Source organism: Phaethon aethereus (genome assembly GCF_964289735.1).
Source record: "Phaethon aethereus genome assembly, chromosome: 25".
Lineage (NCBI taxonomy): Eukaryota > Metazoa > Chordata > Aves > Phaethontiformes > Phaethontidae > Phaethon > Phaethon aethereus.
In genome coordinates, this window is record NC_138601.1 from 1,422,860 (window position 1) to 1,450,034 (window position 27,175).

Here is a 27,175-nt window from a genome sequence, read left to right on the forward strand (position 1 = left end):
TGTGGTTGTGCTGTTCCTTGGGCCATGGTCCCTGATCTTCACCCGCCCCACTACCAGCCTCTCCCGGGACAGGGGAATGTCCGTCTTCCCACAGTGCTGGTGCTGCCTCTGCTCAACGCACTGATCTGGAGCCCAAAAAAGCCGGAGGTGAAGGAAGCAGTAAGAAAGCTGGGAAGCAGAGAGGTATTTGCCAGGATGTACAAGGCTGGTGGAAGGACTGGGAGTGTGCCATCGGGGCAAGTTGCTTCCAGGAGCAGGGGCGGTGGGATGGAGAAGGAGGGGTTGCAGCGACAGTGGAGAAGGATCTACACACTGGATGGGAAACATGCATAGGATAAAAGGAAGGGCAGGGCAGGGCAGGGCAGGGAGGGGCAGGGCAGGGAGGGGCAGGGCAGGGAAGGGCAGGGAAGGGCAGCGCAGGGAAGGCAAGGCAAGGCAAGGCAAGGCGAGGCAAGGCAAGGCAAAGCGAGGCAAGGCAAAGCGAGGAAAAGTCAATCGAGGCAAGGCAACGCAGGGCAAGCGGAGACGTAGAGCTCTTTTGATGGATGTCGTTCATGAGTCGTTCTCCGTCTGCAGGGATTGCTTGGCTTTTCCTGGCACAATGCCCATGTGTAACACCTATACGTGGAATGACTCTGATGAAACAAGTAATTTGCAGGCAGTATGTGCGATTGCCTTGATCACAGCGTACATGGCTTCCGTGGCAAAGAGATGGCTGCTCTGCATGGGTAGGGTGGTGCAACCCAGCTTGGGCTTCCTTGGGACGTGATTGTCAGTGGTGGGGCTGTGTGGGCACCTCACGCTTACAGTCAGTGGGACCACTTGGTGAGCAATGTCCATCCCACTCTAAAGGACTGCTCCCAAGGCACGAGAGCTGTGAAGGTGCTTGCCAGCTGCTGTCCAGAGACAGGGCGCTCTGCTTGAAATGGCAGCCCCTCCAATTTGTGGGGGTGGCAACTGGGTAGTTATGGTATGAAAAGGCATGGAGAGGTCACAAAGAGGAGGCGCTATTCTGTTGGGGGATCGTTGCTAAAATCCATGGCTGATCAGTTATGCGGAACAGACAGCTGTTCCCTGTGGGACATGGTTGACAATCTTTCTACCACTCGCAGTGTGCTGCCTTCTCCTCCTCCACACAAAATGTACCCGGTGCCATGAGTGGTGGCTTGCGCCCAGTGGCCTTCTCTCAGGTAAGAAAGACAGGCTTACCGTGTGGGCACAAAGCCCTGGGAGGATGGAAGCAGAGCTGAATGTGCCGAGAAGTGCTGGATGGAGAGGGCGAGGTGAGGATTGGGATTGGCGTCACCACGCAGGGGAAAAGCAGCACTGCTCGGCGTGAATGTGTGCTCTGACAAAGACGCCGCCCTGTCGCTGGCTGTGCGCGGGCTGGCCAGAGAAGTTGCCCGGGGAGCCTTTGGCCCTGCTGGCGATGGCTGCGAGGGTTGTGTCCCCGTCCGCCTCCTTTGTCTCCTTCTGCCTGAGCACTGCAGTTCCAGTTCTGGGAACTGCCAGCAGGTTCCTACCTGCCTGTCTTAGGTGCACGGCCCCCCTTGGGCAGCCTGGCCTGGAGTTTTACAAGCGGCAGCAGTCTACGAGCGCGTGTGGGTGCCTGCGAGGATGTTCAGGGCCCTTGGCACCCAGAGGATTTTGAAAGGCCGAGCTGCGGCTTGGCTGCCCCAGTTGGAGGCTCAGAGCGCTGGAAAACCTGGTTCTGGCACCGGGGAGCCTGGCGCCCAGCAGAGGGGGCCGCTTGATTCCCTGAGTTTGGCCCGGCCAGTGCTTTAAACCGCCAGGCAGTGTGAGTAGAAAGGCTCCCTGGGGCAGAGGTGTGGGATCCCAGACAGCCCTCAGAGCGTTTTGTTGCACCCTTTGGAACCTTGAGGTTTGGAGGCGGCTTTGAGCTGGCAGCGGGAGGAGAGCACACGAGCTGGCAAGCTTCAGCTCCCACTTGCCTGGGAGCTCCCTGGGCACTCTGTTGAGCGGAGAGCGTGACACAGTCCAGGTTTTCCCAGCGGCAGCCTTGGTGGGACTGGCGGAGGCTGGTGACGCAGGGGTGTCAGGCTGGGCAGGAGCAGGGTGGCGGGTCGGTGGGACTGGCAGCGCTGGAGGGGGAAGAGGAGAGTCCTGACCCTCTGGCAAAACCAGGAGCTCTCCTTCCTGGGGGGTGGAGGCCGCAGATGGCACGTGGCAGAGGATGGGAGATGTGTTGTGAGCAACGGGCGTGAAACGGGGAGCAAGACTCCACACATCTCTCTTGCAGACAACGCAAATCCTCCTGTGTACTGTTTCTGCATGCATGCCTAGAGAGACTCAGAGAGTGAGCTGTTCAGGAAACAGACCACACCTGCACTTAGAAACTCCGCCTCTTCCAGCTGTGCTGGACGAAATGCTGGCAGCCTGACTGGGGATAGACCCAGATCCCCACAAGACCGAAGAAGAAGGTTAAGTCAGCGCAGGGAGAGCTGAAACGCTGCGGGAGCAACAGCTTGTAGTAGGAAGCCACAAAGGGAGGTGGGCGAGGCATAGCCCTCCTCTCCTCCTCGGCTGAGGGAGAGAGAGGTTGTAGCTGGAGGTGTCTTGTTGCCAGAGGTGTCTTGTTGCCAGAGGTGCACCCGGGAGAGATGGCAGGGAGGAGCACAGGGGCGTGTGAGGAGCAACCTGTCATGCAACCACCAGCACCACCAGCACCACTACCCCTGCGACAGAGACAGGGGCCCTCCTGAAGCAAGAGCCGCCTGCCAGGGAGAGCGCACGGGTGCGGCTGGGTGCAGCAGCAGCTCCCAGTGCCGCTGCCATCCCCAGCGCAGCTGGGGAGATGGACTCCTCACGCGGGCACTGGTTGGGCTCCTCATCACCTGCAGGACGTGCTGCAAGGCTGAGCAGGGCGTTTGTGTGCGGGGATGCAGCGAGGCAGGCCCTGACGGCTGCTGGCTCTGCGGGAGCCGGGGACATGTTCCTCAGCTGCAAGGGACAGCGTCTTGAAAGGAGCCCACCGGCTGTGTCTCAGCCTGCCCTTCCTGCGGGAATGCCGATGGCTCTCCTTTGTGCCTGCAAGATGTCCCCAGAGCGACACCTTTCTCTCTGGCAGCTGGGGAGAGCGTCCCGAGAGAGAAGGACCACGCAGAGGCCCAGGCTGGGATGCAGCAGAACTTTAATGAGTGGAAAGAGGGAAAGGAGGCCCTCTGCGTGGGGGCCATGGGGCAGGGAGCACCAGGGGTACCTAGGAGTCTTTGCCCCTTGGCCAGGGTGCAGTTTGCACCGGGCGTCTGCCGGCCTGGCTGCCCGCCCGCCCGCCCCTGAGAGGGAGAGCAGCAGCGGGTCCTTCCTCGGCTGGGGCTTAGCAGGGGCTCACAGCCCAGGGGAGCAGCAGACAACAGAGAGAGGAGAGAGAAAGAAGAGAGGGAGAAACAGGCAAGTTAGACAAGGGCCATGTCTTCAGAGAGCCCAGGCGCGCCTCTTCCTGCCTTCCTTTGCAGGTGGAGCCATGGATGCTCAGCCCCCCTGAAAGCGATTGCCAGGAGCTCCGTGCTCAGTCCGTTAGCGTCTTCCGGGTTCCTGGGGGTCCTTCTGTGGGGCCGCCTGCGGCAGCTTTAGCAGGGGAGGCATGTTCTGCCGCAGTAGCGGCTGCCGATGCAGGAGAGGTCACAGCAGCCGGAGTTGATGGGCACTCCCTGACAGCTGAGGATGCTGCCAACGGCAGCGGAGGTGGACGATCCCACAACGGTGTTCTGCGGGAAGGAGCTGAGGATGGGGCCGGGCAGGGTCACCACCACGGGGGAGGGCTCGATGACGACGGTGGAGTTCTGGCACTGCCTGACACAGGGCTCGTTGCAGCTGTTGGCCAGCGGCGTCGGGCAGCAGGGCTGGCAGGGCTGGCAGGGCTGGCAGGGCTGGCAGGGCAGGCACTGGTTGTAGCAGGACATGTCTCGGGGCTGGAGGTGCACCTGGGGGAGAGGGCAGGGAGGAGCACGGGGGCACGTGAGGAGCAGCGTGTCCACCCGCCTCGAGGGAGCCAAGGCACAGGCTGTGCAGGGAGGCCCACGCGCCTCTTTGCCTGTCCCCCCGGGCACCGAGCACAGCGAGGCAGGCCCAGGAGAGCTCTTTCCTAGCCAAGAGCCCAAGAGTCCCCTCAGCCCAGACCCAGCCCCTCTCCACGCCAGACCTTCTCCCCGCTCCCCCTGACAGGACAGGCAGCCCCAAGTCCCAGTATAGCGCAGAGCTTCCAACTCACTTGCTTCCGCAGGAGAAGGAGAAGAAGGGGCGCGAAGCGGATGGGAGAGTGAAGAGCTGCAATGGCTTTTATACTGGTGCTGCACTGCCCCAGGTCCAGAGGAAGCCTCTGTGGAAGCAATAATTTTCCGAGAAGCTCATCTGAAATGCAAAACATGCCAGCTAATGATACGGGCTGTGTGTTGGTTTCCTGCACGGCTGCCTTTTCATTTCCTTGTTTGGCCGTACCCGCTCCCCCTTGAAGGCTCCTTTTCGGTGCTGGGGTGGGAGGCCCAAGGATTTTTGGGACAGGAGCGCATCGGTGCCGGCAGAGGACGAGTCCCAAGTGCCGGAGGGATTGCGTGCAGGCTGGGGACATTGGCCTGGGGCACTCGAGTGGGCTGGTTTGCAGCCCCATTGGCAGGAAGGGCCCTGATGCTCCTGGCCCTGCTATCCTCGCCTGGGTGCCAAGGGGCTCCCGAGTGGGATGATGTGCCACGTTGTCCCCTTTCTCCCACCCTCCAAGCTCTCTGATGGTCACTGGCCATTGCCTCTGCCGGCAGGTGGTCAGAGCTGCCGCTTTTGACACTCTTCCTCCTAAGGCCGCTCTGAGGAGGCCTTGGTGCGCCTGTTGGGCCTCCTCCACCCTCTGGGCTCTCTGTGCCGGTCCCCTGCTGATGCCAACACCACCAGTGTGTCTGGGGCCTTGTGCTGCCCCAGGGTGCTCCAGTCCTGCCCCGCAAAGGGGCTTCCCCGTGCCTTCTGGGGCGAGTCCACCGTTGCCCATGCGTAGGCAGGGGTGCTTGCTGACTTGCCCTTGCGTGCATACTGGGGCAGTGCAAAAGGAAATTCCACACGGGCATGAGGGACAACTCCTCTACTCCGAGGCTGGCCGAGCCCAGCAGACGTTGCCCAGGCAGTCTGTGGAGTCTCCGTCCTTGGAGATATTCAGAACCACACCGGGCAGTGTCCTGAGATCAACCTGCTCTGCTTGACCCTGCGCTGAGCAGGAGGGCTGGCCCTGACTAGCTCCAGAGGCGCCTTCCAGCCCCATCGATTCTTGGATTCTGGGCCTCGGTGATCGGCCCCTCATTGATCCTGATGCTCAAGATGCCGCTGGGCTTCCTACCTGTGGAGGAGATGATACGCTCCTTTGTCAGCCGTGTGGCCCGGCTCTTCTTGCTTCCACCACAGCGCCTGCGCTGAGATCTTCCTGCTCGCACTCGTGGCCTACGACTGATCTGTGGCCATGTGCCAGCCCCGGGGATCCCCAGTGTCACGCGAGAAGGTCAGTGCCACTGTGGTGGCAGGCCGGAGGGCTGGGGCCACTCTCCCCTTCTTGGCACACCAGTGCCCGTTTGCCCAGCCTCCGCCCCAATGTCAGTCACTCCTGCTTCTGGGAGGTGCTGCCGGAGCTGGCCTGTGCTCAGAGCTGCTGGACTGGTGCGCTCCTTGTCTCCAACAGTGGCACCAATTCCCTGCTCTGCTACCTGGCCTTGTGGGGCTCCTGTGGGGTGATTCAGCTCTCCACCTGGCAGCTCATACCAGAAGAGAGACGCGAGGCACTTGCCACTTGGCTGTGGTTGTGCTGTTCCTTGGGCCATGGTCCCTGATCTTCACCCGCCCCACTACCAGCCTCTCCCGGGACAGGGGAATGTCCGTCTTCCCACAGTGCTGGTGCTGCCTCTGCTCAACGCACTGATCTGGAGCCCAAAAAAGCCGGAGGTGAAGGAAGCAGTAAGAAAGCTGGGAAGCAGAGAGGTATTTGCCAGGATGTACAAGGCTGGTGGAAGGACTGGGAGTGTGCCATCGGGGCAAGTTGCTTCCAGGAGCAGGGGCGGTGGGATGGAGAAGGAGGGGTTGCAGCGACAGTGGAGAAGGATCTACACACTGGATGGGAAACATGCATAGGATAAAAGGAAGGGCAGGGCAGGGCAGGGCAGGGAGGGGCAGGGTAGGGAAGGGCAGGGCAGGGAAGGGCAGGGAAGGGCAGCGCAGGGAAGGCAAGGCAAGGCAAGGCAAGGCGAGGCAAGGCAAGGCAAAGCGAGGCAAGGCAAAGCGAGGAAAAGTCAATCGAGGCAAGGCAACGCAGGGCAAGCGGAGACGTAGAGCTCTTTTGATGGATGTCGTTCATGAGTCGTTCTCCGTCTGCAGGGATTGCTTGGCTTTTCCTGGCACAATGCCCATGTGTAACACCTATACGTGGAATGACTCTGATGAAACAAGTAATTTGCAGGCAGTATGTGCGATTGCCTTGATCACAGCGTACATGGCTTCCGTGGCAAAGAGATGGCTGCTCTGCATGGGTAGGGTGGTGCAACCCAGCTTGGGCTTCCTTGGGACGTGATTGTCAGTGGTGGGGCTGTGTGGGCACCTCACGCTTACAGTCAGTGGGACCACTTGGTGAGCAATGTCCATCCCACTCTAAAGGACTGCTCCCAAGGCACGAGAGCTGTGAAGGTGCTTGCCAGCTGCTGTCCAGAGACAGGGCGCTCTGCTTGAAATGGCAGCCCCTCCAATTTGTGGGGGTGGCAACTGGGTAGTTATGGTATGAAAAGGCATGGAGAGGTCACAAAGAGGAGGCGCTATTCTGTTGGGGGATCGTTGCTAAAATCCATGGCTGATCAGTTATGCGGAACAGACAGCTGTTCCCTGTGGGACATGGTTGACAATCTTTCTACCACTCGCAGTGTGCTGCCTTCTCCTCCTCCACACAAAATGTACCGGTGCCATGAGTGGTGGCTTGCGCCCAGTGGCCTTCTCTCAGGTAAGAAAGACAGGCTTACCGTGTGGGCACAAAGCCCTGGGAGGATGGAAGCAGAGCTGAATGTGCCGAGAAGTGCTGGATGGAGAGGGCGAGGTGAGGATTGGGATTGGCGTCACCACGCAGGGGAGAAGCAGCACTGCTCGGCGTGAATGTGTGCTCTGACAAAGACGCCGCCCTGTCGCTGGCTGTGCGCGGGGCTGGCCAGAGAAGTTGCCCGGGGAGCCTTTGGCCCTGCTGGCGATGGCTGCGAGGGTTGTGTCCCCGTCCGCCTCCTTTGTCTCCTTCTGCCTGAGCACTGCAGTTCCAGTTCTGGGAACTGCCAGCAGGTTCCTACCTGCCTGTCTTAGGTGCACGGCCCCCCTTGGGCAGCCTGGCCTGGAGTTTTACAAGCGGCAGCAGTCTACGAGCGCGTGTGGGTGCCTGCGAGGATGTTCAGGGCCCTTGGCACCCAGAGGATTTTGAAAGGCCGAGCTGCGGCTTGGCTGCCCCAGTTGGAGGCTCAGAGCGCTGGAAAACCTGGTTCTGGCACCGGGGAGCCTGGCGCCCAGCAGAGGGGGCCGCTTGATTCCCTGAGTTTGGCCCGGCCAGTGCTTTAACCGCCAGGCAGTGTGAGTAGAAAGGCTCCCTGGGGCAGAGGTGTGGGATCCCAGACAGCCCTCAGAGCGTTTTGTTGCACCCTTTGGAACCTTGAGGTTTGGAGGCGGCTTTGAGCTGGCAGCGGGAGGAGAGCACACGAGCTGGCAAGCTTCAGCTCCCACTTGCCTGGGAGCTCCCTGGGCACTCTGTTGAGCGGAGAGCGTGACACAGTCCAGGTTTTCCCAGCGGCAGCCTTGGTGGGACTGGCGGAGGCTGGTGACGCAGGGGTGTCAGGCTGGGCAGGAGCAGGGTGGCGGGTCGGTGGGACTGGCAGCGCTGGAGGGGGAAGAGGAGAGTCCTGACCCTCTGGCAAAACCAGGAGCTCTCCTTCCTGGGGGGTGGAGGCCGCAGATGGCACGTGGCAGAGGATGGGAGATGTGTTGTGAGCAACGGGCGTGAAACGGGGAGCAAGACTCCACACATCTCTCTTGCAGACAACGCAAATCCTCCTGTGTACTGTTTCTGCATGCATGCCTAGAGAGACTCAGAGAGTGAGCTGTTCAGGAAACAGACCACACCTGCACTTAGAAACTCCGCCTCTTCCAGCTGTGCTGGACGAAATGCTGGCAGCCTGACTGGGGATAGACCAGATCCCCACAAGACCGAAGAAGAAGGTTAAGTCAGCGCAGGGAGAGCTGAAACGCTGCGGGAGCAACAGCTTGTAGTAGGAAGCCACAAAGGGAGGTGGGCGAGGCATAGCCCTCCTCTCCTCCTCGGCTGAGGGAGAGAGAGGTTGTAGCTGGAGGTGTCTTGTTGCCAGAGGTGTCTTGTTGCCAGAGGTGCACCCAGGAGAGATGGCAGGGAGGAGCACAGGGGCGTGTGAGGAGCAACCTGTCATGCAACCACCAGCACCACCAGCACCACTACCCCTGCGACAGAGACAGGGGCCCTCCTGAAGCAAGAGCCGCCTGCCAGGGAGAGCGCACGGGTGCGGCTGGGTGCAGCAGCAGCTCCCAGTGCCGCTGCCATCCCCAGCGCAGCTGGGGAGATGGACTCCTCACGCGGGCACTGGTTGGGCTCCTCATCACCTGCAGGACGTGCTGCAAGGCTGAGCAGGGCGTTTGTGTGCGGGGATGCAGCGAGGCAGGCCCTGACGGCTGCTGGCTCTGCGGGAGCCGGGGACATGTTCCTCAGCTGCAAGGGACAGCGTCTTGAAAGGAGCCCACCGGCTGTGTCTCAGCCTGCCCTTCCTGCGGGAATGCCGATGGCTCTCCTTTGTGCCTGCAAGATGTCCCCAGAGCGACACCTTTCTCTCTGGCAGCTGGGGAGAGCGTCCCGAGAGAGAAGGACCACGCAGAGGCCCAGGCTGGGATGCAGCAGAACTTTAATGAGTGGAAAGAGGGAAAGGAGGCCCTCTGCGTGGGGGCCATGGGGCAGGGAGCACCAGGGGTACCTAGGAGTCTTTGCCCCTTGGCCAGGGTGCAGTTTGCACCGGGCGTCTGCCGGCCTGGCTGCCCGCCCGCCCGCCCCTGAGAGGGAGAGCAGCAGCGGGTCCTTCCTCGGCTGGGGCTTAGCAGGGGCTCACAGCCCAGGGGAGCAGCAGACAACAGAGAGAGGAGAGAGAAAGAAGAGAGGGAGAAACAGGCAAGTTAGACAAGGGCCATGTCTTCAGAGAGCCCAGGCGCGCCTCTTCCTGCCTTCCTTTGCAGGTGGAGCCATGGATGCTCAGCCCCCCTGAAAGCGATTGCCAGGAGCTCCGTGCTCAGTCCGTTAGCGTCTTCCGGGTTCCTGGGGGTCCTTCTGTGGGGCCGCCTGCGGCAGCTTTAGCAGGGGAGGCATGTTCTGCCGCAGTAGCGGCTGCCGATGCAGGAGAGGTCACAGCAGCCGGAGTTGATGGGCACTCCCTGACAGCTGAGGATGCTGCCAACGGCAGCGGAGGTGGACGATCCCACAACGGTGTTCTGCGGGAAGGAGCTGAGGATGGGGCCGGGCAGGGTCACCACCACGGGGGAGGGCTCGATGACGACGGTGGAGTTCTGGCACTGCCTGACACAGGGCTCGTTGCAGCTGTTGGCCAGCGGCGTCGGGCAGCAGGGCTGGCAGGGCTGGCAGGGCTGGCAGGGCTGGCAGGGCAGGCACTGGTTGTAGCAGGACATGTCTCGGGGCTGGAGGTGCACCTGGGGGAGAGGGCAGGGAGGAGCACGGGGGCACGTGAGGAGCAGCGTGTCCACCCGCCTCGAGGGAGCCAAGGCACAGGCTGTGCAGGGAGGCCCACGCGCCTCTTTGCCTGTCCCCCCGGGCACCGAGCACAGCGAGGCAGGCCCAGGAGAGCTCTTTCCTAGCCAAGAGCCCAAGAGTCCCCTCAGCCCAGACCCAGCCCCTCTCCACGCCAGACCTTCTCCCCGCTCCCCCTGACAGGACAGGCAGCCCCAAGCCCCAGTATAGCGCAGAGCTTCCAACTCACTTGCTTCCGCAGGAGAAGGAGAAGAAGGGGCGCGAAGCGGATGGGAGAGTGAAGAGCTGCAATGGCTTTTATACTGGTGCTGCACTGCCCCAGGTCCAGAGGAAGCCTCTGTGGAAGCAATAATTTTCCGAGAAGCTCATCTGAAATGCAAAACATGCCAGCTAATGATACGCGCTGTGTGTTGGTTTCCTGCACGGCTGCCTTTTCATTTCCTTGTTTGGCCGTACCCGCTCCCCCTTGAAGGCTCCTTTTCGGTGCTGGGGTGGGAGGCCCAAGGATTTCTGGGACAGGAGCGCATCGGTGCCGGCAGAGGATGAGTCCCAAGTGCCGGAGGGATTGCGTGCAGGCTGGGGACATTGGCCTGGGGCACTCGAGTGGGCTGGTTTGCAGCCCCATTGGCAGGAAGGGCCCTGATGCTCCTGGCCCTGCTATCCTCGCCTGGGTGCCAAGGGGCTCCCGAGTGGGATGATGTGCCACGTTGTCCCCTTTCTCCCACCCTCCAAGCTCTCTGATGGTCACTGGCCGTTGCCTCTGCCGGCAGGTGGTCAGAGCTGCCGCTTTTGACACTCTTCCTCCTAAGGCCGCTCTGAGGAGGCCTTGGTGCGCCTGTTGGGCCTCCTCCACCCTCTGGGCTCTCTGTGCCGGTCCCCTGCTGATGCCAACATTACCAGTGTGTCTGGGGCCTTGTGCTGCCCCAGGGTGCTCCAGTCCTGCCCCGCAAAGGGGCTTCCCCGTGCCTTCTGGGGCGAGTCCACCGTTGCCCATGCGTAGGCAGGGGTGCTTGCTGACTTGCCCTTGCGTGCATACTGGGGCAGTGCAAAAGGAAATTCCACACGGGCATGAGGGACAACTCCTCTACTCCGAGGCTGGCCGAGCCCGGCAGACGTTGCCCAGGCAGTCTGTGGAGTCTCCGTCCTTGGAGATATTCAGAACCACACCAGGCAGTGTCCTGACATCAACCTGCTCTGCTTGACCCTGCGCTGAGCAGGAGGGCTGGCCCTGACTAGCTCCAGAGGCGCCTTCCAGCCCCATCGATTCTTGGATTCTGGGCCTCGGTGATCGGCCCCTCATTGATCCTGATGCTCAAGATGCCACTGGGCTTCCTACCTGTGGAGGAGATGATACGCTCCTTTGTCAGCCGTGTGGCCCGGCTCTTCTTGCTTCCACCAGAGCGCCTGCGCTGAGATCTTCCTGCTCGCACTCGTGGCCTACGACTGATCTGTGGCCATGTGCCAGCCCCGGGGATCCCCAGTGTCACGCGAGAAGGTCAGTGCCACTGTGGCGGCAGGCCGGAGGGCTGGGGCCACTCTCCCCTTCTTGGCACACCAGTGCCCGTTTGCCCAGCCTCCGCCCCAATGTCAGTCACTCCTGCTTCTGGGAGGTGCTGCCGGAGCTGGCCTGTGCTCAGAGCTGCTGGACTGGTGCGCTCCTTGTCTCCAACAGTGGCACCAATTCCCTGCTCTGCTACCTGGCCTTGTGGGGCTCCTGTGGGGTGATTCAGCTCTCCACCTGGCAGCTCATACCAGAAGAGAGACGCGAGGCACTTGCCACTTGGCTGTGGTTGTGCTGTTCCTTGGGCCATGGTCCCTGATCTTCACCCGCCCCACTACCAGCCTCTCCCGGGACAGGGGAATGTCCGTCTTCCCACAGTGCTGGTGCTGCCTCTGCTCAACGCACTGATCTGGAGCCCAAAAAAGCCGGAGGTGAAGGAAGCAGTAAGAAAGCTGGGAAGCAGAGAGGTATTTGCCAGGATGTACAAGGCTGGTGGAAGGACTGGGAGTGTGCCATCGGGGCAAGTTGCTTCCAGGAGCAGGGGCGGTGGGATGGAGAAGGAGGGGTTGCAGCGACAGTGGAGAAGGATCTACACACTGGATGGGAAACATGCATAGGATAAAAGGAAGGGCAGGGCAGGGCAGGGCAGGGAGGGGCAGGGCAGGGCAGGGAAGGGCAGGGAAGGGCAGCGCAGGGAAGGCAAGGCAAGGCAAGGCGAGGCAAGGCAAGGCAAAGCGAGGCAAGGCAAAGCGAGGAAAAGTCAATCGAGGCAAGGCAACGCAGGGCAAGCGGAGACGTAGAGCTCTTTTGATGGATGTCGTTCATGAGTCGTTCTCCGTCTGCAGGGATTGCTTGGCTTTTCCTGACACAATGCCCATGTGTAACACCTATATGTGGAATGACTCTGATGAAACAAGTAATTTGCAGGCAGTATGTGCGATTGCCTTGATCACAGCGTACATGGCTTCCGTGGCAAAGAGATGGCTGCTCTGCATGGGTAGGGTGGTGCAACCCAGCTTGGGCTTCCTTGGGACGTGATTGTCAGTGGTGGGGCTGTGTGGGCACCTCACGCTTACAGTCAGTGGGACCACTTGGTGAGCAATGTCCATCCCACTCTAAAGGACTGCTCCCAAGGCACGAGAGCTGTGAAGGTGCTTGCCAGCTGCTGTCCAGAGACAGGGCGCTCTGCTTGAAATGGCAGCCCCTCCAATTTGTGGGGGTGGCAACTGGGTAGTTATGGTATGAAAAGGCATGGAGAGGTCACAAAGAGGAGGCGCTATTCTGTTGGGGGATCGTTGCTAAAATCCATGGCTGATCAGTTATGCGGAACAGACAGCTGTTCCCTGTGGGACATGGTTGACAATCTTTCTACCACTCGCAGTGTGCTGCCTTCTCCTCCTCCACACAAAATGTACCCGGTGCCATGAGTGGTGGCTTGCGCCCAGTGGCCTTCTCTCAGGTAAGAAAGACAGGCTTACCGTGTGGGCACAAAGCCCTGGGAGGATGGAAGCAGAGCTGAATGTGCCGAGAAGTGCTGGATGGAGAGGGCGAGGTGAGGATTGGGATTGGCGTCACCACGCAGGGGAAAAGCAGCACTGCTCGGCGTGAATGTGTGCTCTGACAAAGACGCCGCCCTGTCGCTGGCTGTGCGCGGGCTGGCCAGAGAAGTTGCCCGGGGAGCCTTTGGCCCTGCTGGCGATGGCTGCGAGGGTTGTGTCCCCGTCCGCCTCCTTTGTCTCCTTCTGCCTGAGCACTGCAGTTCCAGTTCTGGGAACTGCCAGCAGGTTCCTACCTGCCTGTCTTAGGTGCACGGCCCCCCTTGGGCAGCCTGGCCTGGAGTTTTACAAGCGGCAGCAGTCTACGAGCGCGTGTGGGTGCCTGCGAGGATGTTCAGGGCCCTTGGCACCCAGAGGATTTTGAAAGGCCGAGCTGCGGCTTGGCTGCCCCAGTTGGAGGCTCAGAGCGCTGGAAAACCTGGTTCTGGCACCGGGGAGCCTGGCGCCCAGCAGAGGGGGCCGCTTGATTCCCTGAGTTTGGCCCGGCCAGTGCTTTAACCGCCAGGCAGTGTGAGTAGAAAGGCTCCCTGGGGCAGAGGTGTGGGATCCCAGACAGCCCTCAGAGCGTTTTGTTGCACCCTTTGGAACCTTGAGGTTTGGAGGCGGCTTTGAGCTGGCAGCGGGAGGAGAGCACACGAGCTGGCAAGCTTCAGCTCCCACTTGCCTGGGAGCTCCCTGGGCACTCTGTTGAGCGGAGAGCGTGACACAGTCCAGGTTTTCCCAGCGGCAGCCTTGGTGGGACTGGCGGAGGCTGGTGACGCAGGGGTGTCAGGCTGGGCAGGAGCAGGGTGGCGGGTCGGTGGGACTGGCAGCGCTGGAGGGGGAAGAGGAGAGTCCTGACCCTCTGGCAAAACCAGGAGCTCTCCTTCCTGGGGGGTGGAGGCCGCAGATGGCACGTGGCAGAGGATGGGAGATGTGTTGTGAGCAACGGGCGTGAAACGGGGAGCAAGACTCCACACATCTCTCTTGCAGACAACGCAAATCCTCCTGTGTACTGTTTCTGCATGCATGCCTAGAGAGACTCAGAGAGTGAGCTGTTCAGGAAACAGACCACACCTGCACTTAGAAACTCCGCCTCTTCCAGCTGTGCTGGACGAAATGCTGGCAGCCTGACTGGGGATAGACCAGATCCCCACAAGACCGAAGAAGAAGGTTAAGTCAGCGCAGGGAGAGCTGAAACGCTGCGGGAGCAACAGCTTGTAGTAGGAAGCCACAAAGGGAGGTGGGCAAGGCATAGCCCTCCTCTCCTCCTCGGCTGAGGGAGAGAGAGGTTGTAGCTGGAGGTGTCTTGTTGCCAGAGGTGTCTTGTTGCCAGAGGTGCACCCGGGAGAGATGGCAGGGAGGAGCACAGGGGCGTGTGAGGAGCAACCTGTCATGCAACCACCAGCACCACCAGCACCACTACCCCTGCGACAGAGACAGGGGCCCTCCTGAAGCAAGAGCCGCCTGCCAGGGAGAGCGCACGGGTGCGGCTGGGTGCAGCAGCAGCTCCCAGTGCCGCTGCCATCCCCAGCGCAGCTGGGGAGATGGACTCCTCACGCGGGCACTGGTTGGGCTCCTCATCACCTGCAGGACGTGCTGCAAGGCTGAGCAGGGCGTTTGTGTGCGGGGATGCAGCGAGGCAGGCCCTGACGGCTGCTGGCTCTGCGGGAGCCGGGGACATGTTCCTCAGCTGCAAGGGACAGCGTCTTGAAAGGAGCCCACCGGCTGTGTCTCAGCCTGCCCTTCCTGCGGGAATGCCGATGGCTCTCCTTTGTGCCTGCAAGATGTCCCCAGAGCGACACCTTTCTCTCTGGCAGCTGGGGAGAGCGTCCCGAGAGAGAAGGACCACGCAGAGGCCCAGGCTGGGATGCAGCAGAACTTTAATGAGTGGAAAGAGGGAAAGGAGGCCCTCTGCGTGGGGGCCATGGGGCAGGGAGCACCAGGGGTACCTAGGAGTCTTTGCCCCTTGGCCAGGGTGCAGTTTGCACCGGGCGTCTGCCGGCCTGGCTGCCCGCCCGCCCGCCCCTGAGAGGGAGAGCAGCAGCGGGTCCTTCCTCGGCTGGGGCTTAGCAGGGGCTCACAGCCCAGGGGAGCAGCAGACAACAGAGAGAGGAGAGAGAAAGAAGAGAGGGAGAAACAGGCAAGTTAGACAAGGGCCATGTCTTCAGAGAGCCCAGGCGCGCCTCTTCCTGCCTTCCTTTGCAGGTGGAGCCATGGATGCTCAGCCCCCCTGAAAGCGATTGCCAGGAGCTCCGTGCTCAGTCCGTTAGCGTCTTCCGGGTTCCTGGGGGTCCTTCTGTGGGGCCGCCTGCGGCAGCTTTAGCAGGGGAGGCATGTTCTGCCGCAGTAGCGGCTGCCGATGCAGGAGAGGTCACAGCAGCCGGAGTTGATGGGCACTCCCTGACAGCTGAGGATGCTGCCAACGGCAGCGGAGGTGGACGATCCCACAACGGTGTTCTGCGGGAAGGAGCTGAGGATGGGGCCGGGCAGGGTCACCACCACGGGGGAGGGCTCGATGACGACGGTGGAGTTCTGGCACTGCCTGACACAGGGCTCGTTGCAGCTGTTGGCCAGCGGCGTCGGGCAGCAGGGCTGGCAGGGCTGGCAGGGCTGGCAGGGCTGGCAGGGCAGGCACTGGTTGTAGCAGGACATGTCTCGGGGCTGGAGGTGCACCTGGGGGAGAGGGCAGGGAGGAGCACGGGGGCACGTGAGGAGCAGCGTGTCCACCCGCCTCGAGGGAGCCAAGGCACAGGCTGTGCAGGGAGGCCCACGCGCCTCTTTGCCTGTCCCCCCGGGCACCGAGCACAGCGAGGCAGGCCCAGGAGAGCTCTTTCCTAGCCAAGAGCCCAAGAGTCCCCTCAGCCCAGACTCAGCCCCTCTCCACGCCAGACCTTCTCCCCGCTCCCCCTGACAGGACAGGCAGCCCCAAGCCCCAGTATAGCGCAGAGCTTCCAACTCACTTGCTTCCGCAGGAGAAGGAGAAGAAGGGGCGCGAAGCGGATGGGAGAGTGAAGAGCTGCAATGGCTTTTATACTGGTGCTGCACTGCCCCAGGTCCAGAGGAAGCCTCTGTGGAAGCAATAATTTTCCGAGAAGCTCATCTGAAATGCAAAACATGCCAGCTAATGATACGGGCTGTGTGTTGGTTTCCTGCACGGCTGCCTTTTCATTTCCTTGTTTGGCCGTACCCGCTCCCCCTTGAAGGCTCCTTTTCGGTGCTGGGGTGGGAGGCCCAAGGATTTTTGGGACAGGAGCGCATCGGTGCCAGCAGAGGACGAGTCCCAAGTGCCGGAGGGATTGCGTGCAGGCTGGGGACATTGGCCTGGGGCACTCGAGTGGGCTGGTTTGCAGCCCCATTGGCAGGAAGGGCCCTGATGCTCCTGGCCCTGCTATCCTCGCCTGGGTGCCAAGGGGCTCCCGAGTGGGATGATGTGCCACGTTGTCCCCTTTCTCCCACCCTCCAAGCTCTCTGATGGTCACTGGCCGTTGCCTCTGCCGGCGGGTGGTCAGAGCTGCCGCTTTTGACACTCTTCCTCCTAAGGCCGCTCTGAGGAGGCCTTGGTGCGCCTGTTGGGCCTCCTCCACCCTCTGGGCTCTCTGTGCCGGTCCCCTGCTGATGCCAACACCACCAGTGTGTCTGGGGCCTTGTGCTGCCCCAGGGTGCTCCAGTCCTGCCCCGCAAAGGGGCTTCCCCGTGCCTTCTGGGGCGAGTCCACCGTTGCCCATGCGTAGGCAGGGGTGCTTGCTGACTTGCCCTTGCGTGCATACTGGGGCAGTGCAAAAGGAAATTCCACACAGGCATGAGGGACAACTCCTCTACTCCGAGGCTGGCCGAGCCCGGCAGACGTTGCCCAGGCAGTCTGTGGAGTCTCCGTCCTTGGAGATATTCAGAACCACACCGGGCAGTGTCCTGAGATCAACCTGCTCTGCTTGACCCTGCGCTGAGCAGGAGGGCTGGCCCTGACTAGCTCCAGAGGCGCCTTCCAGCCCCATCGATTCTTGGATTCTGGGCCTCGGTGATCGGCCCCTCATTGATCCTGATGCTCAAGATGCCACTGGGCTTCCTACCTGTGGAGGAGATGATACGCTCCTTTGTCAGCCGTGTGGCCCGGCTCTTCTTGCTTCCACCAGAGCGCCTGCGCTGAGATCTTCCTGCTCGCACTCGTGGCCTACGACTGATCTGTGGCCATGTGCCAGCCCCGGGGATCCCCAGTGTCACGCGAGAAGGTCAGTGCCACTGTGGCGGCAGGCCGGAGGGCTGGGGCCACTCTCCCCTTCTTGGCACACCAGTGCCCGTTTGCCCAGCCTCCGCCCCAATGTCAGTCACTCCTGCTTCTGGGAGGTGCTGCCGGAGCTGGCCTGTGCTCAGAGCTGCTGGACTGGTGCGCTCCTTGTCTCCAACAGTGGCACCAATTCCCTGCTCTGCTACCTGGCCTTGTGGGGCTCCTGTGGGGTGATTCAGCTCTCCACCTGGCAGCTCATACCAGAAGAGAGACGCGAGGCACTTGCCACTTGGCTGTGGTTGTGCTGTTCCTTGGGCCATGGTCCCTGATCTTCACCCACCCCACTACCAGCCTCTCCCGGGACAGGGGAATGTCCGTCTTCCCACAGTGCTGGTGCTGCCTCTGCTCAACGCACTGATCTGGAGCCCAAAAAAGCCGGAGGTGAAGGAAGCAGTAAGAAAGCTGGGAAGCAGAGAGGTATTTGCCAGGATGTACAAGGCTGGTGGAAGGACTGGCAGTGTGCCATCGGGGCAAGTTGCTTCCAGGAGCAGGGGCGGTGGGATGGAGAAGGAGGGGTTGCAGCGACAGTGGAGAAGGATCTACACACTGGATGGGAAACATGCATAGGATAAAAGGAAGGGCAGGGCAGGGCAGGGCAGGGCAGGGCAGGGAGGGGCAGGGTAGGGAAGGGCAGGGCAGGGAAGGGCAGGGAAGGGCAGCGCAGGGAAGGCAAGGCAAGGCAAGGCAAGGCGAGGCAAGGCAAGGCAAAGCGAGGGAAGGCAAAGCGAGGAAAAGTCAATCGAGGCAAGGCAACGCAGGGCAAGCGGAGACGTAGAGCTCTTTTGATGGATGTCGTTCATGAGTCGTTCTCCGTCTGCAGGGATTGCTTGGCTTTTCCTGGCACAATGCCCATGTGTAACACCTATACGTGGAATGACTCTGATGAAACAAGTAATTTGCAGGCAGTATGTGCGATTGCCTTGATCACAGCGTACATGGCTTCCGTGGCAAAGAGATGGCTGCTCTGCATGGGTAGGGTGGTGCAACCCAGCTTGGGCTTCCTTGGGACGTGATTGTCAGTGGTGGGGCTGTGTGGGCACCTCACGCTTACAGTCAGTGGGACCACTTGGTGAGCAATGTCCATCCCACTCTAAAGGACTGCTCCCAAGGCACGAGAGCTGTGAAGGTGCTTGCCAGCTGCTGCACAGAGACAGGGCGCTCTGCTTGAAATGGCAGCCCCTCCAATTTGTGGGGGTGGCAACTGGGTAGTTATGGTATGAAAAGGCATGGAGAGGTCACGAAGAGGAGGAGCTATTCTTACCTGAGAGAAGGCGACTGGGCGCAAGCCACCACTCATGGCACGGGGTGCATTTTGTGTGGAGGAGGAAAAGGCAGCACACTGCGAGTGGTAGAAAGATTGTCAACCATGTCCCACAGGGAACAGCTGTCTGTACTGCATAACTGATCAGCCATGGATTTTAGCAATGATCCCCCAACAGAATAGCACGTGGGGAGCACCCTGGGGCAGCACAAGGCCCCAGACACACTGGTGGTGTTGGCATCAGCAGGGGACCGGCACAGAGAGCCCAGAGGGTGGAGGAGGCCCAACAGGTGCACCAAGGCCTCCTCAGAGCGGCCTTAGGCGGAAGAGTGTCAAAAGCGGCAGCTCTGACCTGGCAGATGGTCAGTGACCATCAGAGAGCTTGGAGGGTGGGAGAAAGGGGACAACGTGGCACATCATCCCACTCGGGAGCCCCTTGGCACCCAGGCGAGGATAGCAGGGCCAGGAGCATCAGGGCCCTTCCTGCCAATGGGGCTGCAAACCAGCCCACTCGAGTGCCCCAGGCCAATGTCCCCAGCCGGCACGCAATCCCTCCGGCACTTGGGGCTCGTCCTCTGCTGGCACCGATGCGCTCCTGTCCCAAAAATCCTTGGGCCTCCCACCCCAGCACCGAAAAGGAGCCTTCAAGGGGGAGCGGGTACGGCCAAACAAGGAAATGAAAAGGCAGCCGTGCAGGAAACCAACACACAGCGCGTATCATTAGCTGGCATGTTTTGCATTTCAGATGAGCTTCTCGGAAAATTATTGCTTCCACAGAGGCTTCCTCTGGACCTGGGGCAGTGCAGCACCAGTATAAAAGCCATTGCAGCTCTTCACTCTCCCATCCGCTTTGCGCCCCTTCTTCTCCTTCTCCTGCGGAAGCAAGTGAGTTGGAAGCTCTGCGCTATACTGGGGCTTGGGGCTGCCTGTCCTGTCAGGGGGAGCGGGGAGAAGGTCTGGCGTGGAGAGGGGCTGGGTCTGGGCTGAGGGGACTCTTGGGCCCTGGGCCTGCCTCGCTGTGCTCGGTGCCCGGGGGGACAGGCAAAGAGGCGCGTGGGCCTCCCTGCACAGCCTGTGCCTTGGCTCCCTCGAGGCGGGTGGACACGCTGCTCCTCACGTGCCCCCGTGCTCCTCCCTGCCCTCTCCCCCAGGTGCACCTCCAGCCCCGAGACATGTCCTGCTACAACCAGTGCCTGCCCTGCCAGCCCTGCCAGCCCTGCCAGCCCTGCCAGCCCTGCTGCCCGACGCCGCTGGCCAACAGCTGCAACGAGCCCTGTGTCAGGCAGTGCCAGAACTCCACCGTCGTCATCGAGCCCTCCCCCGTGGTGGTGACCCTGCCCGGCCCCATCCTCAGCTCCTTCCCGCAGAACACCGTTGTGGGATCGTCCACCTCCGCTGCCGTTGGCAGCATCCTCAGCTGTCAGGGAGTGCCCATCAACTCCGGCTGCTGTGACCTCTCCTGCATCGGCAGCCGCTACTGCGGCAGAACATACCTCCCCTGCTAAAGCTGCCGCAGGCGGCCCCACAGAAGGACCCCCAGGAACCCGGAAGACGCTAACGGACTGAGCACGGAGCTCCTGGCAATCGCTTTCAGGGGGGCTGAGCATCCATGGCTCCACCTGCAAAGGAAGGCAGGAAGAGGCGCGCCTGGGCTCTCTGAAGACATGGCCCTTGTCTAACTTGCCTGTTTCTCCCTCTCTTCTTTCTCTCTCCTCTCTCTGTTGTCTGCTGCTCCCCTGGGCTGTGAGCCCCTGCTAAGCCCCAGCCGAGGAAGGACCCGCTGCTGCTCTCCCTCTCAGGGGCGGGCGGGCGGGCAGCCAGGCCGGCAGACGCCCGGTGCAAACTGCACCCTGGCCAAGGGGCAAAGACTCCTAGGTACCCCTGGTGCTCCCTGCCCCATGGCCCCCACGCAGAGGGCCTCCTTTCCCTCTTTCCACTCATTAAAGTTCTGCTGCATCCCAGCCTGGGCCTCTGCGTGGTCCTTCTCTCTCGGGACGCTCTCCCCAGCTGCCAGAGAGAAAGGTGTCGCTCTGGGGACATCTTGCAGGCACAAAGGAGAGCCATCGGCATTCCCGCAGGAAGGGCAGGCTGAGACACAGCCGGTGGGCTCCTTTCAAGACGCTGTCCCTTGCAGCTGAGGAACATGTCCCCGGCTCCCGCAGAGCCAGCAGCCGTCAGGGCCTGCCTCGCTGCATCCCCGCACACAAACGCCCTGCTCAGCCTTGCAGCACGTCCTGCAGGTGATGAGGAGCCCAACCAGTGCCCGCGTGAGGTGTCCATCTCCCCAGCTGCGCTGGGGATGGCAGCAGCACTGGGAGCTGCTGCTGCACCCAGCCGCACCCGTGCGCTCTCCCTGGCAGGCGGCTCTTGCTTCAGGAGGGCCCCTGTCTCTGTCGCAGGGGTAGTGGTGCTGGTGGTGCTGGTGGTTGCATGGCAGTTTGCTCCTCACACGCCCCTGTGCTCTTCCCTGCCATCTCCGTGCTCTTTCCTCACAAGGTTTCTCTCACTGTCGCTTCCATGCCCCAGCATTTCAACTTCCTTTCTCAGGAAACCCCCCAGATGGATAATGCAGCCAACCAGATCTTCAGGTCTGGAAATTACTTTCCCCCAGTTGTTAATTCACTGGATGCTAAGGTCAGGCGAGAGGTTCAGCCCATCCTTAGCCTCCATGCTCTCACGTAATCTGCGGTGATGTGACTTCTTGTGTTTTACTCAAAAACTTCTTTGCCTCAGTCTTTACCTGCAATCTCTCTTCCCAAAGTTTTCAAGTCTATGTACTGCAAGACAGGGACTGTAGGAGCAAAGTCGCTCCCCTGCACGAGAAGATCAGTTCTGAGACCCTCTTAGGAACTGAATATACATAAGTCTATGGGACTTGATGAGAAGGATCTGAGAGTCCTGAGGGTATTGGCTGATTTAGTTGCCGAGCCACTCTCCATGATATCTGAAAAATCATGGAAGTCAGGTTGTGGTCCCAAATATGGTTTCTTTCACTCAGTGTGCAGAGAGGCAAAAAACACACAGAGTCAGCATATTTGTTTTTATTCCAAATCTGTGCGTACTTGGGTGCTAGGTTGCAGGTCCACAGAGCTAGCGCACTTTGGTTAACACATGGAAAATATTTATACATTTTAGGAACAGTTATCAATATTTTTTAAAAGTTGGCTCAGTCACCCTTTTTCCCATTGGTTCTTGCAAGCCTCTTCTCCACTTAAATTCACGGCGTCCTTTTTTACTGTGCATGCTCAGTGAGGATGGGGCTTCCGTGAGTAGGAGGCTTTCCCTACCCAAGGTCGGGTTTCTATTATGTTAATACTATGTTTATTAGATGTTAATATAGCTCACTCAAAGTTCAGTAGCTGTGTTCCCTTTATGGTTATCTTGTTCCTTCCCTCAAGGTTGTGCCTCACTAACTACTCACAGAGACTAAACAATACCCCTAGCTTCATTCCTCACATACTTTCAAGAAAGTGAAGTCCCTGGTGACTGGAAAAAGGGAAACATTGCACCCATTTTTAAAAAGGGTAGCAAGGAGGACCTTGGGAACAACCGACCTGTCAATCTCACCTCAATGCTGATCATGGAACAGATCCTCCTAGAAGTTATGCGAAGGTACATGGAGGACAGGGAGGTGATTCAAGACAGCCCCATGGCTTCAACAAGGGCAAGTCCTGCCTGAGCAACTAAGTGGCCTTCTGTGGTGGAAGTGACCACACCAATGGACAAGGGAAGAGCTACCGATGTCATCTATCTGCAATTCTGCAAGGCCTTTGACACAGTCCCCCACAACATCCTTCTCTCTAAATTGGAGAGATATGGATTTGATGGGTGGACTGTTCGGTGGATGAGGAATTGGTTGTATGGTTGCATCCAGAGACTAGCGATCAATGGCTCAACATCCAGATGGAGATTGGTGACAAGTGGTGTCCCTCAGGAATCCATACAGGAACCAGTACTGTTTCATATCTTCCACAATGACATAGACAGTGGGATCAAATGCACCCTCAGCAAGTTTGCTGATGACACCAACCTGAGTGGTGCGGTTGACATGCCTGAGGGACAGGATGTCATCCAGGGGGACCTGGACAACCTCAAGGAATGGGCCCATGTGAACCTCATGAGGTTCAACAAGGACAAGTGCAGGCTCCTGCACCTGGGTTGGGGAAACCCCCAGTATCAGCACAGGCTGAGGAATGAAGGGATGGAGAGCAACCCTGCTGAGAAGGACCTAGATGAACGAAAAGCTGGACATGAGCCAGCAATGTGTGCTCACACCCCAGAAGGCCAACCGTTATCCTGGGCTATATCCAAAGAAACGTGGCCAGCAGGGCAAGGGAGGGGATTCTGTCTCTCTGCCCCACTCTGGTGAGACCCCTCCTGCAATGCTGCATCCAGCTCTGGAGCCTTCAGCACAGGAAAGACTTGGACCTGTTATAAAGCAACCAAGATTTAATCTGTATATGCGTATATGTGGATGTAGCTGAGGTACATTCTTTGCCTGGGAACAAGCTGGACGTCCTTCAGTTAGTCAGGACTGGATAATGAAGGAATTTCTAATCTTGATTTTGCCTCAGATTTGTGCTTCAAGGTGGGAACATCCCAAAGCATGAGCAAACTAACTGTGTGGTTAAACAGTATGTTTAGAATAGTCAGCCAAAAGCATGCTGAACCTTGAGTGAACTATCCTAATTAACATATAATTAACATATAGTTGGCATCATAGAAACCTGTCCTTGGCAGGGAAAGCCCCCTACTCACAAAAGCCCCTTCCTCACTCAGCATGTGTATTAAAAAAGGACACTGTGACTTTAAGTGGAGACAAGGCTTACAAGATCCAATGGGAACAAGCCAATTTTTAAAAATACTGATAACTGTTGGTAGAAATGTATAAATATTTTACATGTGTTAATCAAGCTGTGCTAGTTTTGTGGGCCTCCCACCTAGGACCCGGCTCTGCGCAGATTTGGAATAAAGCCGTATCTCGTCTCTGTGTGTGAAATTGGCTTATTGCACAGTGGGTAAAGAATCCGCCTTTTTGGACAACAGACCTGTTGGAGCACGTCCAGAGGAGGCCACAAAAATGACCAGAGGGGTGGAACCCCTCTCCTGTGAAAAAAGACTGAGAGAGTTGGGGTTGTTCAGCCTGAAGAAGAGAAGGCTCCAGGGAGACCTTATTGCAGCCTTCCAAGACTTAAAGGGGGCTTATCAGAAAGATAAGGACAGAGTTTTTAGCAGGGCCTGTTGCGATAGGACAAGAGGTAACGGTTTTAAACTAAAAGAAGGTAGATTTAGACTAGATATAATGAAGACATGTTTTAGAATGAGGTTGCAGAGAGGTTGTAGATGTCCCATCCCAGGAAACATTCAAGGTCAAGTTGGACTGGGCTCTGAGCAACGTGATCTAGTTGAAGATGTCCCTGCTCATGGCAGAGGGTTGGACTAGATGACCTGTAAAGGTCCCTTCCAACCCAAACTATTCCATGGTTCTATGATTCTATGATTTTATGATTCTAAGATTCTATGAATCTCCTTCTCATGGGCAGCTTTCCACATCTGTCTGATGGTATGTTACCAGGTTGAGCTCTCCACTAGAGCTTTGGAAACTGGTCCCAACAGAAAACAACAGGGCAGGTGGAACCTCGGGAGGAAGGACAGGAGAATGCTTCAATGTATCTAAACAGTGTTTGCAGTCAGTATAGTGAACAGGCCCTCCAGACACAATCACAAAGCCACACAGCTCCTCCAGGAATCAGAGGTTGAACAGTAGTGTTTCCCAAACTGTTTAGAATCAGGTAATTCATGGGAAACACTATGGGAACATTAGATATTATTTCTCTGAATTTGATCTTGGTTGTTCAGAGTCATCTCTGTGGCTGCATCAATAATTCAATACCCACAAACCAAACCCGCAACTTTCCAAGTGCTTGCGTTCTAGATGGTCACACAGCTGCATATGAGCTACACTTCGCAGTCCTTTGGAATCCCAAAAGATCTGCTCACTGGGAATTGTTGCAGGAATGTGATTGTTTGGGCTATTACTTCACACTTTATAGATTGTTGGAGCCGGGCCGATAGCATAGATCCCCGCAGCAAGTTGGGCTGGCCAGGGCCCCATGACCCCCTGCTTCCCCACAGATAACACAGCAGATTCAAGCCAGTTTTCAGCTGCATTTGGTTCATTTCTACAATTCAGTTTCACTGAAGCTCTGTTAAGGTGATGTGGCTTCCCTATTATTGACAATATTTACATATTCTTTTTTGTTAAACTTGAAAAAAAAATCAACTTTCTCTCTCAAATCAAGGTAGTAATTAAATGATGGGTACCCCTCAGATATCCACGGTCACCTGGGTACAAAATTCCTGAAGGCACCACTGGCCTCAAAATAGGGGCTCAAGCACAGAGGGTGTCACAGACCAGACAAGGTCCCCATTATGGTCTTCCATCCCTGGTCTGGGGAAAAACCACCATCTCTCTTCATCAACACAGGTACTGACTACCTTCTCACACTGCCCAGACACCAAGGCTCTGCCTGCCTCCCACCAAGACCTGCAGCACCAGCACCTGAGTGAGTCACCAGTGCCCATTCAGCTCCATCTCCTCACCCTGCCCATGTTCCCCAGGATTCCCCACTCCTTCCTTGCCCCACAGGTAGTCACCTGGCTCAAGCACCAGTCCTGCCAGAGGGACACAGCAGCACAGGATGCTCCTGCTGTTTGCTGAGCCTCTTGACTGCTCTTTTCTTCAATTATAAGCAGATTGTCACAGGGGTTTTCAAATACGCTAGGAAACCTAGAGATCTGTGTGCAGTTGCAGGGCAACTTGTTGGGACCATGGAGACATGATGGAATGGCTTGCTTGACTGCAGTGTTGCAATAGGGGGATACAGGCAGGGAAGACAAGGAGGTGGACTTGCTCCTTCTGTGAGAGAGCAGCTGGAGTGCATGGAGCTCTGCCTGCAGATGGATGAGGAACCAACTGAGTGCTTATTAAAGAACAGACCAGTACTGTAGTGTGTGTCTGCACCTGAACAGCAAGAACAAGTGGGTGAGGCCCTCTACAGACAGCTAGAAGTAGCCTCATATTCACAGGTCCTGGTCTTCATGGGTGAATTCAACCATCCCAATATCTGCTGAAGGAACAACACAACAGGGCACAAGCAATCCAGGAGGTTCATGGAGGGCACCAATGACAACTTCCTGACCCAATGATAGAGCAACCAATGAGGAGAGGTGCTCAGCTGGACCTCACACTCACTAATAAGGAGGGTCTTGTTGGGGATGTGAAAGTTGAAAGCAGCCTTGGATGCAGTGACATTGAAATGGTGGCTTTAAGGATCCTGCAAAGAGGGAGCAGGGCAAAAAAGCAGGAAGAAAACCTTGGATTTCAGGAGAGCAGACTTTAGTCTTTCAGAGATCTGCTCAGAAAAGGCCCATGGGATAAGGCCCTGGAGGGAAGAGGCTTGTTAATATTCAAAGATCATCTCCTCCAAGCTCAAAAGCAGTGCATCCCAAGTACATAAGTGGCAAAAGAAAGGGTACAGAAAATGTCGGTCAGCTGACGAATGGGTCAGAGGTCCTGGTGACACAGGACTCGAATTTCTTCTTCATCTCAGTTTTTACTTGCAAGACCAATCTTCAAGAATCCCAAGCCCCACAGAGACCATGAAGAAAGTCTGGAGTAAAGAAGACATACCCTCGGTAGAAGAGGATCAGGTTTGACAGTAGTTAGGCAACTGGACATACATAAAGCCATGGGCCCTGATGGGACATAGCCACGAGTGCTGTGGGAGTTGGTTGATGTCATTGTGAGGCCACTCTCAATAATTTTTGAATTATCATAGTGATTGGGAGAGGTGTCTGAGGAATGGAAGAAAGCAAGTGTCACTCTCATCTTGAAAAAGGCCAAGAAGGAGGGCGGGGGGGCCTCTCCAGAATACCCATGGAAGGAAAGGGCTATATCTGGCATGGTGTCTCCAGTGGAGTCCTCACCTGTCTAGCTAAAAATGCCTGTTCTTCTGCACATGCCTGCTTGGCCATTGGGGATTTCATGGGCTTTGCCCTGCTGGAGTTTTACACCGTCCTCTGGGGTCCCCAGTTTTCTGGAGACCTATTTTTTGCGGAAATAAAGATCTTCACTATTTCTGCCAGTTGTCACATTCCACTGGTGTCTGCAAATACTGTTCTGCACCATGCCATGGAGGCTGGTTGTGTCCTGTTATGGTAGGACAAACTTCAACCTCAGCAAGGATCCCGTCTCCATCAGGGTCTTTAGGGTTGCCACAAACCCAGAGGTGATAAGGACATCTTATTCCATGGGTGAAAGAATGAGGGGTTGGCAGAGAAAGGATGAGGGATACCTCCCACACAACAGGGAGTACATGGTGTAGTCATTGGTGTGCTCCACTGAGTGGTGTGGATGGCACAGCCCTGCACCCTGCAGCAGGAAAGGGATCTGATCACAAGAAAGAAAAAGAGGATTTACGATCTTAGATCCTTTCAGATATTGGGAAACCCAGGTTGTATAGTATTGGATAGACCTCCAGTCAGGGCATGGCAGAGAATGCAGATACTATCCATTGAGATATTTCTGACCTCTTTTAGGATTTTCTTGGAAGAAAACAATTCTAGTCATCATTTCTACTCTCTGCTGTTTAACCTCTTCATTAGTGACCTGGACAATGGTATAGAGTGCACTCACAGCAGGTCTGCAGATGACACACAAAACTGTGAGGGGTAGTACCATTGTGCTACCATTCAGAAGAGCCTTGACAGGCTGGAGAAATCAACAGACAAGAGTCATGCAGTT

At 58.0% G+C, this 27,175-nt stretch overlaps 4 protein-coding genes across 4 annotated transcripts; 1 reads left to right on the top strand and 3 right to left on the bottom strand.

Moving 5' to 3' along the window:
* Positions 1-2,467: 2,467 nt before the first annotated feature.
* Positions 2,468-4,596, bottom strand: LOC309413562 (feather keratin Cos2-3-like). Its single transcript, XM_082010734.1, has one exon. It carries the CDS (start codon positions 3,921-3,923, stop codon positions 3,591-3,593), a length of 333 nt encoding a protein of 110 aa, XP_081866860.1. The 5' UTR covers positions 3,924-4,596; the 3' UTR covers positions 2,468-3,590.
* Positions 4,597-7,332: 2,736 nt separating this feature from the next.
* On the bottom strand, positions 7,333-10,117 carry LOC309413560 (feather keratin Cos2-3-like). The gene has a single exon (XM_082010732.1). It carries the CDS (start codon positions 9,706-9,708, stop codon positions 9,376-9,378), a length of 333 nt encoding a protein of 110 aa, XP_081866858.1. The 5' UTR covers positions 9,709-10,117; the 3' UTR covers positions 7,333-9,375.
* A 3,980-nt stretch (positions 10,118-14,097) lies between these two features.
* LOC309413561 (feather keratin Cos2-3-like) lies at positions 14,098-16,570 on the bottom strand. The gene has a single exon (XM_082010733.1). It carries the CDS (start codon positions 15,476-15,478, stop codon positions 15,146-15,148), a length of 333 nt encoding a protein of 110 aa, XP_081866859.1. The 5' UTR covers positions 15,479-16,570; the 3' UTR covers positions 14,098-15,145.
* A 2,884-nt stretch (positions 16,571-19,454) lies between these two features.
* Positions 19,455-20,621, top strand: LOC309413564 (feather keratin Cos2-3-like). Its single transcript, XM_082010736.1, has one exon. The coding sequence runs from the start codon at positions 19,542-19,544 to the stop codon at positions 19,872-19,874; it is 333 nt and encodes a 110-aa protein (XP_081866862.1). The 5' UTR covers positions 19,455-19,541; the 3' UTR covers positions 19,875-20,621.
* Positions 20,622-27,175: the final 6,554 nt, after the last annotated feature.

Bases quoted from the DNA above. Each gene is read 5' to 3' on its own strand.
- LOC309413562 (XM_082010734.1), bottom strand. From the start codon at position 3,923: ATGTCCTGCTACAACCAGTGCCTGCCCTGCCAGCCCTGCCAGCCCTGC.
- LOC309413560 (XM_082010732.1), bottom strand. From the start codon at position 9,708: ATGTCCTGCTACAACCAGTGCCTGCCCTGCCAGCCCTGCCAGCCCTGC.
- LOC309413561 (XM_082010733.1), bottom strand. From the start codon at position 15,478: ATGTCCTGCTACAACCAGTGCCTGCCCTGCCAGCCCTGCCAGCCCTGC.
- LOC309413564 (XM_082010736.1), top strand. From the start codon at position 19,542: ATGTCCTGCTACAACCAGTGCCTGCCCTGCCAGCCCTGCCAGCCCTGC.